Here is a 16,302-nt window from a genome sequence, read left to right as displayed (position 1 = left end):
ATCCCCTTGTGCAATTGATTTCCATTACTGGATTTAGGAATGTCTGTCAGCACAGGTTAGTAAACGCAATCCAGCATAAAATGACACAGATCAATAGCATTAAGCAAAAAGGGAGTTGCAACCTGAAGTTCCAGCCAGCTCGGCGGTTCAGTCCGTGCTCCGTTGACATAGGTACGTCTCAGACGTTCAGCACAATATGGTGCATAGCCTGTGGGGCCATGGTGGATAAAATTCAACAGGTACTATACATAGAGAGCATAAGAAAGAGTTAGGAAATACTAATCCTCATAAAACATTAGAAACATTCTGCAGCCGACGTACTAGATTAGAGTGATCAGTTAGGTTACAGTTCATCAGAAGGTATTAAAGGTTAGGGTTGAAATTATCCTTTTGGAAAAGGAGGTTTGTGACACCAAGTTTTCCCTCATTCTGCAGAGCTTTTAGTCTAAAGACGAAGACCACATTTAACTATACAATCAATATTAGACAGTGGAGACTTTATTCTTACGATTAGGTTAGAGCAAGGGTTAGCGTTTCCAACTGAACAGCCTGAAGTCTTGTGACATTCTGTATGAACAAAAGTGCTGGGAAGAGGGCTAATTGCAGGTTAGGACTGATGATGATGGTTACTTTTAGTTTGACTAAGTTCTCTGTCAATACCAATAGTTGAAGTCCGTGATTAAAATTGGACATTGAAAGAGAAGAATTGGATAAACTGAGCTTTTGGAGTTTGTATGGCTCTGATATCTCAATTGACATGGCGTAAGCGTGGACTTGTATTTACATACTTTTATTTAGTGCAAGCATGGGTCAGTCACCTGGTTATTTTAATGATTAAGAATATTCCTAGAGGTAGGGGATGGTCATGTCTTTCATGAATTCTACAAGGTTCACAGTTTTTGGACTGGTTTCGAAATATGTCTATGGCTTGTGTCTGATTTGTTCCAAGTAGTGCCCACTTAGCAGCATTTCTGATGAATCATTTAAGCTAGGGTGTCAAGAAAGCAAGGCTGAAGATTTGGGCATATCTATGGATTCTGTTTGCCTCTGAGATCTAGGAGGAAGGCTGATGTCAAGTTGGAGCCACGCGTTGCTGAGGGTTTTTTTTTTTCTGTGGTGAAGTGGATTTATCAACCATTTATATTTGGAAGTTAATGAATGATGAACAATGAAAAAGTCCAAATGTCTATTGGATTTTGTAGGGCTTGGAGATATAGGGTAAGAACTGGTAAAATATGGGGGGTGATTTTATACTGGCCTCCTGAGTATATTTAATCACTAGGATTATAACTGGAAACACTTTTTAAATATTGGAAAGGCAGAACTGGAGAGGTTAAAATTTGCCAGATTCTTTGCAGATTACAGATATAAAACGAGGGCTGTGATCAACAACAGAATCCAACTTATATGACATGTAATGAAAAATAATTAAATGTGAGTACAGCAATCATTGATTTAAATTCCCAGATAAGCAGATGAGATGAGGTAGTTTCTTCTAAAATCACAGCAGCAGCTGCTATGGCAGCCAAACAGTTTATGTGACTATCTGTATCAAAACATCAAAATATACAAGAAACCAGATCAGCTAAGACATTTAAGCTGCTGCCAGAAAGGTTAGTAGTGTACCTTCACAAACGTGTCTGAAGGAGGAAAGCAGCCAAGGCAAAGTGACAGAAGGATCCAGCCTCGAGCATAGCTGCTCCTGTTGCTGTTTTCAGTGAGTTGTTTGCAAATCTGGCAATAAATCTCATCTCTGTAATAAAACATGCGAAAACAACAGATAAAAATTCACTGTCTGAACTGTCTTTGGCTACGTTTCCACTGCAAGCTTGGCATGATTGCAACATGATGAAGAAGATCTGAGCCAGGTTTAATCGCATTAGCTAGGATACCACCTGTAACGTACCACAGGAAATAGCTGTGTCACTGGCTTTGGCAGGAAAAGGCTCAAGGTATACCTAGTGCCCTTTGCCAGCCCGTGTTACTGGAGCAGTTCCAGTGCAATTCCCATGCTGGATTACCTCCTGTGACAAGCAGGGGGACTGTGCAGGCCAAACAACCACTGGGTCACCCCAGTTGTTGTCCCTCCACGTGTGAAATTTGCTCTCTGTAGTATGTGGCTTGTATCTCATGGCTCTTGTCTGTCTGCTCATATGTGGATTTTGGGATAAGGATAGGGGGACACCCTGCTTAATTTTATATTTTTAGTAAACTCGGAGTGAGTCCTTGAACAGGAATGGAGGAAAGGGTGCTTCAGAGTGAGCTTCTGAAAAGGCAAGTTGTCTGCAGCAAAGACATATGGGAAACAGATGCAAAAATTTGCATACAAACAAACCTGATATTTAAAAATAATTTTAAATTGTCTCAACTCTTGGAACACACATTTGGCAAGTCTAATGTGGGAGGACACAAGGTTTGGTGGGTGGATGAGGTTTTTGTTCCCAGATAAGACACACGATGAAACACAGACTGAGGGAGTAGATACTTAGCCTGTGGCTGTTATGATACATGGACTGAAGGCAATTTTTGCCAGCTGAGGATCTGCTTCATGGAGCATCTTGACTGAAACAAAGCAACTATGTAGAGAGGAATGCAGTCCATGACTGAGGTCAAGGCAAGACCTATTTCTACGGCCTTTGTTACAGAAAAGTGTTGCATAAGCTGAAATGGGCTAAAATGGAGGAAAGAATTCATGGGGTCAGGTCAGAACCAAACAGATTCTGTCTTATCCTTACACCATGCTTGGCCTCAGGTCCGGTCTCACACCACTTGTGAGCAGGATTTCTTCTTCTAGTGGCTGATATACTCAGCAAGCCAGACCTTCAACCGTCCCTGATTTAGGTACGTTGCTTGAGGCCTCAACAACAGGCTATTGGGAAACAGGTTGTGAACACCTCTCATACACCTAGTGTATGTTAACTCCATATTTCTTACTCTTCTGAGTGTTTCTTCTCCCTCATACCATGTTCCACCTTCAGGCGTTATTGGGTTACAGCCCTGCCCCATTGTGTATCTGTGGGATATTCAAAAAGCCATACATGGAGGCAGCCAACCTAAACGGCACCATGAAGGTACCAGAAAAGGAAGTAAGAGACTCATTCTCTGTCTCCTCTGATAAAGGTGAACCATCCTCCAAAGAGGTGGGGCCTACAGTCTCAGTTTTATGTGACTGGCTTGGGCTTTCAGTCAGGAATCCCCAGAGACAAATGTGAGACATTTCCAGCATTTGGAAAATGCCCCAGGACTGTGGAAAGGGATGCTGGATTTCCTTGAGGTGATTGGTGCCTGGTCCTAGAAAGGAGGTACTAATTTCCTACCTGATGGCAGGACGCAGAATTGCATTGCCAATAATGAAGTGCACTTTTTCTAGGTTGGACATAGGTCTCTCAGAGATCGAGCTGTCCTCTTGGAAAGCCTCTTCTCCACTTCTTAGCCGGTCTGCCACCTAAAAGAAACCAAGCAGAACCCCAGAGTGCTCTAGAAACCTCGCTTCTCACCAGGCCGCTCTCCCAGAAATGAGAGACATTCCTTCTCTCTTTCTGGCTAAAATTCTTTCTGCTCAGTGCAGGAGCAGTTAGGAATAGGCCATATTTGCCCCCTTGCCTCTCAAGCTAACTCATACAATTCAGTGTTACAGCACTGTTACTGGCTAGAACTTTTTTGTACTGTCCTGCACAGCCCTAAGCACATGGGGGTTCTCAGTCTGCTCAGGGCTTTGGGCAAACTCTTCTGTAATACCAACAATTCTCAATAATACATTGTTCCCTGTGTTCAGGGGTCACTCTCCAGCAGGAAGGGAAGGAGTTAACCCGCCAGAGAATGAATGACAGCAGTACACGCAGGATAGTTTCACTAGAAGAACAGTGCACCAGGTACCTCCTGCACAGGGCTGCACTGGCTTGGCAGGGGAACAAGTTCCCAGGCTGCTGTCACATAACATCTGTCAGAAGGTGAAGACAAGTTTCCAGGCAAGAAGGCTTAAGAGAAGCAATTTATTTCCATCTCTTACCTTCCCTGTCAACTTGGATGACCGTTTCAGCTTCAGGGAAGAGATCCCCTTCGAAATCTTGTTATCCTTTCTGCTTTCTCTCTGCAACAGACATTACCGTTATAGGAAATTAGTTTAACACACAGCAAGGATGTTTCATAAGGATAGAAAGGTGCTCAAATGGAAATGTTTTTGTTTAGTTCCCTCCTGCCAGAAGGACTGACAGGGGCCCTTTTGCACTTCTGGCATTTTTCAAGTACAGTAGCATGAAAGGGTTCCTTTGCCTTCTCACTCTTGGTAGAACAGCACAGCAACCAAGGAAAGCAAATGAAAATACAAGCATAGCCTCTCACCATATTTGGGCTGTCGTTCCTGAACTGGACCTGGTTTCTCCTGCCAAGTGTGTCATATATCTGTGTCATCACAGAGCCGCTCTTGGAGGTGGCATTCTTGGCAAACATTGCTGGCTCTGGCAGGTCCCCCATGAACCTCAGGATGATAACCCACACGACTAGAGAAGCCTGTAGGGGCAGAAAGCACAGTCAGACACTGCCAAGAGAACCCATGGTCTCATGCCATTTCTGCCTGTTTAGATCAGGGCCCTTTCTTTCTTTACCCAGTCCAAATCGTGGAAGATGGGAATCATCTCCTCCCACCATTTACACCAGGAGTTGACTTTCATGTCAAACAACATAAGAGCAGCATTCACAACACTCTCATGCCAAAGGAAGTGGGTGCAGCTCTAGTGGGAATGTCAGATTTGCTCTGTGATTGCTGAGCCCTCACCATTCCCCTAACTGGCACCTTGCAGGTGTGCTGTGTCTGGAGTGAGGCAGAAAACCTTGGCTGAACTGCACTCTGCATTTACCTGCCTGGACAGATGAGCAACTCTCCCAGGAGCCCTCATGCTCAGAACTAGAACGCCAAGTAATAGTGAAGTTTTTGCATTATGGCATCCTCCATTCTGCAAGGCTGCTTGGTGTGAACTAAAACTCCCCTCCTCAATCCCCCTATGGTTCAACAGGAAAATTGGAAGCCTGGGCCTCCCCCTTCTGTCCTAACTCACAGACCAGCAACCCTAACAAGAGCAGAGAGATGGGCGAGCTGTGATGCTTCTGCTCTCCAGTCCGTTTTTGCCCCCAAAGGCTATCTGGAGAAGTCAAAACAAACCTCAGAGTTCCCTCTTTAGGCAGACTAAAGGTGTCCAGAGATCTTGTGTTGGGCAGGTATCTTTGTGAAGTGCTTGCCTGCAAAGTGCCAAAAAATGCTGATGGGAACCACTACTTTCATACAAGTGCTTAGGACTATCTCCTTGGCTCCGAAGTCTCTGGTTCCCAGGGCTGGGCCAGAGGAGGGTACCCAAGGATGAGGGGAGCTGTAGAAGCCAGCACTGTGGAGGGAGCAGGTTCAACAACAACAAAGAGCAAGATACCAGGACATTGTCCTTGTCATCATGGTAGAGTAGTGGGTGCCGCAGATGTCTCCGGATATGTGTATGTGTAGACGATCCCTGGAAATAAGTAGCTGCAAACTTTGGGAAGGTGTATTCTTCCAAGCCATCTGCCTCCTCTTCTAGCTCCACACTCATGGGAACCATGTCCAGGTCCACCTCATCCAGCTTGTTAGGCTTTGTTTCCAAGTCCTGTGCAGAACATGGAAAAGAAGCATATTTTCTTTTCCTGTACTCTGATATTCTTATTTTACTTTTTTTTTCTTTTTGTTTTTTTCCTCTTGGCCATAGGTCCTCCAGAATTTGGCTTTCCAGCTAACCCCAAAGCCATTTTCAGCTGCTACCAATAGGTCATTTGGAATCAGAGCTTGTCCTTCTGAGATGCATCCATTCCATATAACCTTCCCGTCTTGGTTGTCATCAAGAACATTGCTGATGGAAAATCCAGGTGCTGTCTCATTGCCCACATCCTGCACTAACCCAGACCATTCTACTCCACCTACCTCTCCCTACACGATTCTATCCTCCACAGCTGTCAGGGCCAGTATATCTCAAATTTTGCTTTTAAGAACACGGGATAACATAGGTCATGAACTTCCAGCTTGTTTCAGCTGGAAAATTACTGGGAACACTGTCAGCAGAACATGGGTTTGGTGCCAAAATGCAGAAAACAGCATTATGTGGTGAGGGTCTGCTGGGCCGAGGAAACAAATGCGCAGTAGCTTTTGAAGACACATAGTCCCCAAACTGCATGTGACCAAAATCTTTTGGTAGCTTACCTCTGAAAGCAGATCCCAAAGAGACTGTCCAGTGACTAATTTGGGTGAGACTTTCACTGTACAGAAGTTCATTAAACAGAATTGACCACTGATGGAATTCCAACAAAGTCAACAGACTTACACGAGGGATGACCATGACCCATTACCAGTCTGCAGCTCTGTACCTCAAAACCCAGAGGAGCCTGTCCTTCTTGGCCTCCGATCACAGAAGGTAAAAATCCAAAAATTTTGTCCACCATTTCTTGGTCGCTGATAACATCATGATTTATTGGTTTATTGTCAAGAGCATTCCTTCTTTGTCTTGCTACTGCCTCCTCTCTCTCCAGAGTAGCCAGGTGTTCCTTTAAACATAGAAGCTGGTTAGGCACGACTGGAATATCATTCTGCTGGAATGAATGGGTGCGAGGATGAAACGCTATTACAAAGGTATTATGACAGTGAGGTCCAGCTCTGCTAGTGTGGTGTTGGGATGTGAAGTCAAATGTTGCTTGTGCTGAGCAGTCACACAGACCTTGCTCTTACAGCTGTCCTTATAGACTGTTGGCCTATTGGTAATGATGTGCAATTTTTTAAGTACTTTATCAACAAGAGATAATATAGGGAAAACACAGACTTCCTAACAGCAGAAACCCCCATATTATTTAAAATTTAAAAATGTTTTGTGTCCAGGGGCTGTAATAGCATTGTACGCGTTTGGCTAACCTGCCAGCTCATACTGCAAACAGGAACGTGAATGTGTCTGCCTTGTCCCATTTCTAAAGCATTGTTACAAATAGGTTTACAATGATGTCTGCTTTTTATTAAAAAATAGCAGTGCTCAGATCTTTTAGCAAGTCCGCAGGAGTGAGCTGGGCAAGCCATCTTGTTAGGTGGAACAGAGCATTTGGTGTTCCTCTGCCAACATACCTACCTGTTCTAATCTCATAGCTTCTTCCCTCGCTTTCACTGGTCCAAGGACTAGGATGAGACGTTTCTCTTCTTCCAAGCGGATATTCCTGGCTTCCAGCTTGTGCTTGTTCTGTGGACAACAGGACCATTCTGTGACTGTTCCCACAACTACTAAGCCAGCCCCCTTCTGCCATTAATAAAGCTGCTCACCCCAGGACTTTATCCCAACAAGGACGCAGTTCTAGATTTGTCATTTTAGGGAACAGGCCACAGGCAGAAATCTGCAGACTGGCTTCAGCCTGTTTGTAGAGCATTAATACAGAAAGGAAATCACAGAAAGGCCTCCCATGTGCTCTGGACTGCCAAGGTAGTAAGTACAGGCTTTTCTCTGGCAGCACATTTGGATTCCCTTTTGAATGGATCCCTAATTGACATTATCAGGCCTTGCTGTAGAAATTGACCTTCCCTTGCAGGAGTGACTGGTACACACGCACATCATATCTTTTCTCCTCCCTTCTGTCAAAAACATTTCAGCTCTGCCAGTGAAGTTTTGATCCATGATAATGAACACAGAAAGCAAACATAAACAAGATCATCTGCTTAAAACTCTGCTTTCATACTTGACAAGAACTCAAAATTAAATATCCCAAAATAAATATCCACATCCAGTGCCATGCTATGGCAACACTTAGCTAGTCATTAAATCTCTATCAGACCTTCATAGACACAACATGTTCACAAGGTATCTGTGAGCATACCTCCTTCTTCATCCTCTGGTAGGTTTGGCGAGCAAACATGCCCCTTGCATATGCCTGTATAACACATGCAGCTTTCTTCTGCTCTGCTATCTTTTGACGCATCAGATAACCACGGCACATGGCTTGAAGCCTGATGATATGAGCCCGGGTTGCTGCATACTGTTTAGCAAGCTGCCGGCTCCGGTAGAGAGCCTGCAGGCGCCCGAAACCCAGCATAGCCTGTACAAGGTGGAGAAAAAAGAAGTGATTATGGTTCAAAACCATTGAGACTGGGAGTAAGTTGGGATGAGTAGAAGATAACAAAATTCAGTAAGTGGGTAAAGACACTGGAAGGGGCTAAAGTGATACTGCCCTTTATGCTTTATTTTCTGCCACTAAGAGGCTTTTAAAACTACATTAGATAGAGTTCTTTTGGGGACCTGTTCTAGGGAGTGGCTCCAGGGAGTGACAATGATAGCCTGGGATTACGGCAAGGGAAGGAAGAGAGCAGAAATGAAGCCAAGTGAATGAAAAAAAAGGGATGTCTTTGGAGAGATGGATATTACAATCCCAAAAGAAGCAGCAGCAGTGGAGGATGGGGCAGAGTGCAGGACAACAGCCTGGTCTTCAGACAGGAATTGCATCACTGATGCAGAATAGAAAACATTTCTGACTGAAACTGGCAGTTTCTCCTCCTGCCCCTTGCAAATGGGATGTACAGGATATATTAGCAATAGTTCCTGCCACACGAATACACACTATGTGAGTGCCCCCAATATGGTGTAGCTTTCCTCACCCAGAAAACTCACCATATATAGAAGATCATCCCATATTTTTAACAGTGCGAGACTGATATACTGATTTTTCTGGTAATTTTTTACAGAGTCCTAGCTTTACTGTAACAGTTGTAGAAGACACTTTGCTCATAGCATGGTGGTGATGCACAAATGCTAGCCTTGGACTCCTGACTAGAAGTGTGGGATCACTCGTATGTCAGGTTGCTGGAGCCAGGCCTGCCAGAGGTTAGTTGGGTTACTCTTTCACCAGAAAGCAGAAATGTCACAGGTTCAGCAAGCCCAGAGAGGTCCCAGAGCCCTCCTTGGGCTTTACACCCTTCTTTACACCCTGCCATCTTGCTTCTCCTTCCTTCAGTTGTGAGTATCTTCATTCCTAATACTCCACTCAGTCTGGCAGGGCATAGTACATAAACACACATAGAAATATATGTGTATGTGTATATATGTAAAAGTATACATATGTATTTATATACAACTGCATCTTACCATTCTGAAATCCTTCCGGCAGCAGTAGCCTCGCCAGGCTGACTGAATGGCCACAGCAGACTTCCTCTGTTTCAGAAACTGCTTCCTAAGCAGACAGGTGAGGGGACAAAGAGTAGGTTATTTCTGCTGCTTCTTATGATAATAGTAAAGAATAAGGTAGCGGTTTTTTTCCTTTTATGGGATGTCTGCAGTCTGATCTTAGCCTTATCTGCTGTCTAGCAACACCAGAGCCAGGAAAGCTATTGTTAAACTAGCTAGCTCAATTAGTAGTAGACATCTTGCCAGAGCAAGTCTGAAGCTCAGTGAGGGCTGTTCTTCCTGCTTCTGAGTAGCCCAAGAAAATTATTATGTTGCAGCAGAAAGACTAGCCTGGTCAGATACTTTTGCACCACATGCTTCAAAAGTATCCCCACTTGAAGCATTTTCTTTGCTTACGTGTTCTCCATGCTGATGGAAAGGCCAGAATAGGCTGTTTTGCCTGACCTTTTCTGTCAATAAAGGCCTTAGGAGATTTCACCTAGGCTCAGCTCATTCTGCAAGTGAAGCAGCACTGAATCAATTGAGCTCACAATGTGTTTTTGTTTTCCCATTTGCTAGCAGAAAGGATGAGATAGGAGTGTTACTAATCCACCTTGATGCATCCGAGCTGACTTTGCCCTTAATGCTGCAAAAATACTCATAGCAACTGCGGACCAAATACATTTCTGTGGTAGGAGAGCTCTCTAGAACTGAAAGAGCCCTTGCACCAAGCCTGGATAAGTTAACTCCTCCATCTGAGGACCACCTGCTCCCCAGTCTCCTAACTGCCAGGACTAGGAGCCCATCTAAGCAGGATGAACTTCCCACGGTAAAAGCTGTCACACTGTGGCTGTCAGAAGTGGCACATAGCTCTGACGCTTTAAAAATAAACGTGAGGTAAAGCTTTTAGGGAGAGGTGAAATTCTGTTAGGTAGCAGACAGAGTCTGAAAAAAAGGGAGAAGTTTTTTGGCATTTGTGTCATGTTTTATAGTTCTTGCATCTCTACTGTCAGGAGTGTTTCTAAACCAAACCAGCATTCAGTCCTGTATCGTGGTTCTGGTTGGGGGATACAAGATCAATAAGTACAAATCATGATGGAAAGCATTTAATGAAGACAAACATTTACTTGACATGACTAAATTTCACTTCTGAAGATATTTCAAACTAAACCAGGCAAAATGCAAGAACTGTGCATCTCTGGCAAAGAGAAGGACTAGTTAGTTTCTATCGGATTCTCTTCTATGTCTCGTATCAGAGAAGCATCCTAAATAAGAGAGTCCTTGTAGCTCGGAGGAGGGCACAGATTCCATGGGGATTTCCTGCTTTCCAGATATCTACTGTTTACTAGAAATATTAAGTCCAGCCCTTCATCTTCATACAGGCTACATGTACCACCGTCCTGCATTTTGAAAAGCATCATGAAAATAAAGAAACTGAGCCAGAACAAATCTTTGTGCAAAATCTGCATAGCTGCACTGTGCACTGTTACGTGACAAGTGCTGAAATTAGGCATAGTGGAAGGTATGGACCGATCCATTTCGTTCTCAAAAATGCTTCACAGAGCGTGTTAAACTGCACCACAAAGATTACTGCTTCAAACCAAAGGAAATTCCATTTTGTATGACCACTGACCTGTCCTTCCATCCTCTCATCACCTTCTGGATAAGAAGAACCTTATCTGTGAGTATAGTTTGGCGTTGCAGCTCCAATACTGTATCATGATGGTCCTGTTAAAAGAAAGTGTGGATATGCCAGCTGAGCAGACACCCCCGCAGGCTCTGAAAACTGGACGCATGGTCTGTCAGAGGCCCAAAATCAGCATGATGTAGTGGGATTAAAATGCATTCGTGGAACTGCAGTCGGAAGAGCGTGCACCATGTGACCACACCGTGCCTGGCTGTAGCCATAAGCAAGCAGAGAATCTGCCTGCAGTAAGACTGTTTTAACCTGGGGGAATGCGACAGGCAAGGAGGTTCCTGCAACAGTGTGCTTGTATCCAGGGTTTTTTTGTGGTCAGGGCTTGAGCAGAGACAAATACATTGCACAGCGTTGTTTTAGCTGCAATACTGGAGCACAGGAAGGGGATCAGCCCCTCCTACACCAAACTGTGTCCATTAAATTACTTGGCCTTCAGGAACCAAAGATCCAGCCTCAGAATCAAGAGAAAGTTTATAAGAGAACCCAGTTCTTCTGGGTTATCACTCTTGCAGAAGCAGGTCAAGCTATACTGTGAAGCACCCAGTTTTTTAGGAGAAGAGACAATAAACTGTACTTTTTACTTACTTTAAGGAAAATCTTGGTCTTTCCAACTTGCCAGCTGTCATCCTTGCCCAGCACTGCTTCGCTGATGCTGATACAGCTCTGTCGAGCATCGTTCTTCAGCTGATGTGCAAAAGCAGCATCATGTTAGGGCTTGGTGGTGAAACACAGCAGCTGTACTATGTGAGGTTCTATTGCCCTGCATTTCAAAGGGCAAAGAACAGAGGCAGAGGAGGTCTTACAGACCTCTGGGCTGACAGTATAGCCAATAACAGTGGTTCAGCTCAAATGGTTGAGAAAAGGAGGAACGTGACTGCGTGGCCAAACATTCCCGAGTTCAAGTGCAAGGAGGATGTTAGAGACGTCAGGAGTGTGTGACTACAGAAAAGAAACATCTGTGGGCAACGGGGATGCCACCCTGCCTGGGATGTCTGTGTGGAGCAGCTTAAGGATAGCTGGACCTAAAAGCACCTCTACCGTTTCAGCCAAGGTCCAAGTGAGTACGTACATATTAGTTCCAGTTACTCTGACAGCTCTCTCGACTGTGCCAGCAGTAATCCAAGAACTTTCTACTGTGGGAAAGGTTGAAGCCTCATAAGAAGAAGTTACATTAGCCTTAAACTGAGTTTGTGCTAACACACCTGTTCTCGAAGAGACCATGGCAGGAGGACTCTGTATCTCTCAAAGAACTCCTCAAATCTGTAGCGAATTGGGTAGCCGGCTTTCCTGATCTGAATGGTCTCCATCATCCCTGAATACCGCAGCTGTTTGATACACAGCTCCCTGTCGAACAACTGAAAGGGAAAGCAGACAAGGAAGAGCCTTAGCACTGAAAGAAGCTACACATGCAGCATTCCTCAGAACATATCTGTTAACTTCCAACCTCAGAATGCCTGCAAAATGGCCGAGTATGCTTTTTTAAATTGCAGTTCTTATTTTGTTAGTGCCCTAAATTAATTCATTACAGGCATAAACAAGGCATAATCAAGTCACCCCAAAAGCCCTTCAAATTTGTGCTTATCGGCAGTGGAAACAGTCCGTTAACTTCAGTCTGGCTGTAGCAACCATTTTCAATTCTAGAACTGCAATTTCATATCATTTTGCAGGTGTGAATAACTGCAGTAGCAACCTAGGCCCTTTGGGCATGGCCATGCAAAATATAGCATGAGCGCAGATTAAAAATAGGCTCACTAAGCCACATGCAGTACTTTAAAAATTATTAAATCACTTGACGAACACCATACAAGGTCTCCATGTAGGACTGGGTCGTAATCTCCTGAGTGTCTTGATGCCAAACTTGCTCCTTTTCTCCTGTAGTGTCAAATTAAGCTACATCACCCCTCTCAAACACCAACAGCTCTCCTATTCTCTCTCAGGCTATTGCATAGTATGATCATTGTTGGATCCTAATGTTTTTTGCTTGTCCCCTTGTTGAAGGGCCAGAAACTCTCCAGTTTTTTCTTTATCGTTACAGGAAAGGCTTTTACAGCTCCTTTCGGGAATACACCTATGTGCTTTTTTGACATCTATTACTCTGTGATGCTTTTAGAAATGTTTTTGTAAATTAACAATGCTACATCCTACCGCCCTTTTTATTCTAGTAATAGCATGTACTCCAGCTCTTCTTGGCTGAAGTACAGATATAAAACGCTGCACAGCAACTGACAGCTTTTTCTCATTAGAAAGTTTACTGAAGACAAGACCTCATATTGTTAAAGCATTACCAGTGGTTTCTTGTAGTCATTTGGTTTGATGCAGCGGATGAAGTATGGCTGGCACTGCTCAAGGATTTTCATGAGTTTTTCCAGGGATTGCTTGAACTGTCCTCCCAGAGTAGAGAGCCGTTTGGTGGTATCCAAGCCCTGGGAAGAGTAAGCACATGCTGACTGATACATCATTCACCGTCAGAGGGACAATTAATAAATCTTTGTATTTTTGTACCATGTAAAAGTATCACACAACTGCCAGAAAAAGTTATTTACCTACGTGGGAGCGAGGTCTGCCATCTGTATTTTATTTGGGGTTATTCTTGTGAAGAAACTCCACTAAGCTCTTTCACCTACTTGGGCACTAAGTTCTAGCAGTGGGGGTTGCTGTGGTAGAACAAATTCCACCCCCAGGAGCCCGCACAGGCCTGTCTCTTCTCAGCAAGGCTGTGTTTAGTGTAGGGCCTGGGTGCCAAGCTATTATTCACGGGTGTGTGCCTGAAAGCTTGGTGAGAAACAGTTACTCCCAAAGCAATAATAACCTCCAGGCTAGACATTTTGCTGCCATCTCATAGCTAACTAGGAATTCTAAAGATCGCAGACAACTCACTCCTTAGTGATTAGGATGGCTTGCTCGTTAATACTAGAGTAAGCAGTGAAAAGGCACACTTTTCCTGGGGGATAAGGTAAGATCTACTCTATTTATGGCTGCATATAAAATGCTTTATGTCTCACTGCTCCTGGGTTGAAAATTTGCTCCTGGTTGCAATAGTGTAACACCAGAGGGATGGGACTTGGCTGCAGTTAGCTCCTGACTTCCACAGCTTCTCTGTTCCACCTATCTCTTTTTTCACACAGATCATCACAATAGGCTGAAGCTTCTACCTCCTAGTATGTTTTAAGGGCACATTAAATTAGGGTGACAACAGTGCAGATTCCAAGCAACAAAAGGACTCCACTGGCCTTTTACATACAGGCATGGAGCTAATCATTGCAGCGCAATACAGCTCGTTTGTTTGTCTGGGGGCGGTTTGGTGGGTTGTGGGGTTTCTATATTTTTTTTCCCCAAGTAAATAATTCAAAGTCCAGTGGCTCCCCTCGCTTTCATGGTCTTCACAGTATCTCGTTCTGCTGGTTCTTATGTTTAAAGTGCCCTTTCTAGCACTGAAGTCGCCACCTTCTGCTTTAGCTGCAGGGCAAGGCTGCCCTCTGGCGACCAAACACTCATGCCTTTGGAAAACAGTTCCTGGGAATAGCAGCGCTGATGCATTTTAGGGCTAGCAAGCATCTGAAACAGGTACGATAACAGCATGTACGTGTTTAAGCTGTATAAGAGTTAAGAGCAATTTGCACCCCCAGGTTTTAGAGGCCTTTCTGCTCTACCAGTAAATCAGTGGGGTGGCCGCACAAGTCTAAAGCCCATCCGCTCATGGTCTTACTCGTGTAACATTGCTAAAGCTGAATTTGTTGTTGAGATGGTGGTGACTTTTCTCCCCTGGCAAGTTAGGAAAGCAACTCTGAGACCTCAGGACAGAAAGTTTCTTCTGGCACTTCATTCACTCTTCTTTTCTGTAGCCTGCTTTTTAGGCTTCCCAACGGTGGCCCAACCTATTTGAAATTAATAGGGGTATTTCCGCTAACTTCTGCGCATTTTGAAATGGGCAGTAGCCCACTTTTACTGTCTCCTTTCTTGACATGCTGCTGTGCTTTCTAAAGGTAAGGAAAGGGTTTTTTTCAATAACACAACCTTATTTATAGAGACAAAAACCACTAGAGCATTAGAGCAATGTAGATAGACCTGAAATTTCAACTGAAGGTATTCATAGCATTTAAGAGATGCTAAGCCAGTTCTCTGTTGCTGCTTGTACCCCTTCTGACATTCTTCTCCCCCAGGATGTTTACCTGTCCATGGCCAGATGTTCTGGACAGCAGAAAGCCACATTGGGATAAAGACTGAGGAAGAAAGAACAGGATCAGAAAACACTGCCAGGAGAACAGACAGATAACAGGTAAGATAGCAAGCTGACTGTTTGTTCTGTACCTTGACAGGAAAACTCAAAGATCTAAACATTAAAAGCAAAAGTACCTTCACACGATGATGACACTGCATAGTTAAATGCTCAGAAATCAAGGTATGTGAAGTTGCAGCAGGGCAGAGAACTTGAACTTTGCCCCACACTGTTTCCAGTCCACTGTGCTTTACAATCTCATTTTCACTAGTCACAAAGCAAGGCTCCCTACACCACTACGCACAGATGATTCTGTGATAATTAGCCATCATGGACTTTGTCACAAAGCTTCTGGGCCAGGAGGGAGAGCTAAAGTTGCGACAGTATGCAGGGCAGTGAGACTGTGTCTACAGGTGTCACTGGGAGCAGGAGACTGTATTTTCGCAACCACACAGCTATTTGCTCCTCTGTGCTAGCCTGTCAGCCTCTGCAAGAAGGAAAAGGTCAGGACCCTGCTGCCGGTTGCCCAGTCAGACCCCTTGGTGTTAAGGTCCCAGCAGACTGCCTATGTGTGCAGTATGACAGCAGTTTGGCTGATGGCTTTGGACAGGTACCAGCTTTGCAGAGCGGGGCTCTGGCTGGTGCCTTGTTCCATTCCAATGAACCTTTTGAACTACAGTTTCCTCCTACTAATTTACACCCGTCCATGTGGATGCAATACGGATGCCCAGGCAGACACAAAGGAAACCCATCCAGTTGCTGACAACATGTAGGGAGGTAGCATGACATGTGCCGGCATGGCTGCACAGATGGCTGGGAGACAGGACTGACATTACACTTGTTTACAGCATGATCACCAGGCCCTGGCTTTTCCTGCAGACTCCTTTGCAGAAATGAGTTGAACGAAAGGGACAGGGGTTTGCAGAGACAGTGCAAAAGACAGTGGAGGTCAAGAACAGCCAGAGCCTTACGGAAGGGAGGAGAAATGAGTTGTTTCTGCAACCTGGTGCCAGTAGGCCAACCTTGTAGGCATGGTCAGCTCCAAGATGCCGGATGGTTCCACGTCCCAGACTAGGTGTGGTTGTTTCCACCTGGAAAATCTCTCTCAGGAATTTGTTTTTGGAAGAATGAACCACTTGCATTACATTAGCGCTCAGCGTGTCCCGATTTTTCTCCAGGAAATCTATATGAGGGAAACAAAATCAGCTTGTCATCTCCACAGCCTGCTGGCTCTAGTGCCATTC

General features: G+C 44.5%; 1 protein-coding gene across 4 annotated transcripts in view; it reads right to left on the bottom strand.

Annotated features, from left to right (window-relative positions):
• The window catches only part of MYO7B (myosin VIIB), a 51,241-nt gene that overhangs the window by 20,916 nt on the left and 14,023 nt on the right, over positions 1–16,302 (bottom strand). Inside the window, exons 15-30 of one of the 4 annotated variants that reach the window (XM_054207419.1) lie at positions 16,030–16,241; positions 15,012–15,062; positions 13,128–13,265; positions 12,045–12,197; positions 11,428–11,526; positions 10,777–10,871; positions 9,126–9,210; positions 7,864–8,082; positions 7,128–7,235; positions 6,382–6,558; positions 5,421–5,630; positions 4,342–4,509; positions 4,010–4,090; positions 3,318–3,445; positions 1,627–1,753; positions 123–242 (exon numbers count right to left, since the gene is read on the bottom strand). In XM_054207419.1, the coding sequence (XP_054063394.1) occupies positions 123–242; positions 1,627–1,753; positions 3,318–3,445; positions 4,010–4,090; positions 4,342–4,509; positions 5,421–5,630; positions 6,382–6,558; positions 7,128–7,235; positions 7,864–8,082; positions 9,126–9,210; positions 10,777–10,871; positions 11,428–11,526; positions 12,045–12,197; positions 13,128–13,265; positions 15,012–15,062; positions 16,030–16,241 (2,171 nt within the window). Of the gene's footprint in view, positions 1–122; positions 243–1,626; positions 1,754–3,317; positions 3,446–4,009; positions 4,091–4,341; positions 4,510–5,420; positions 5,631–6,381; positions 6,559–7,127; positions 7,236–7,863; positions 8,083–9,125; positions 9,211–10,776; positions 10,872–11,427; positions 11,527–12,044; positions 12,198–13,127; positions 13,266–15,011; positions 15,063–16,029; positions 16,242–16,302 lie in introns of those variants that run through there. The other 3 variants (XM_054207420.1, XM_054207422.1, XM_054207421.1) reach the window with 3 other exon arrangements.

Source organism: Rissa tridactyla, chromosome 6, assembly GCF_028500815.1.
Source record: "Rissa tridactyla isolate bRisTri1 chromosome 6, bRisTri1.patW.cur.20221130, whole genome shotgun sequence".
NCBI classification, from domain to species: Eukaryota; Metazoa; Chordata; class Aves; order Charadriiformes; family Laridae; genus Rissa; species Rissa tridactyla.
The sequence above is the reverse complement of the archived record's forward strand: the minus strand, read 5'-3'. Positions and strand labels throughout refer to the sequence as shown.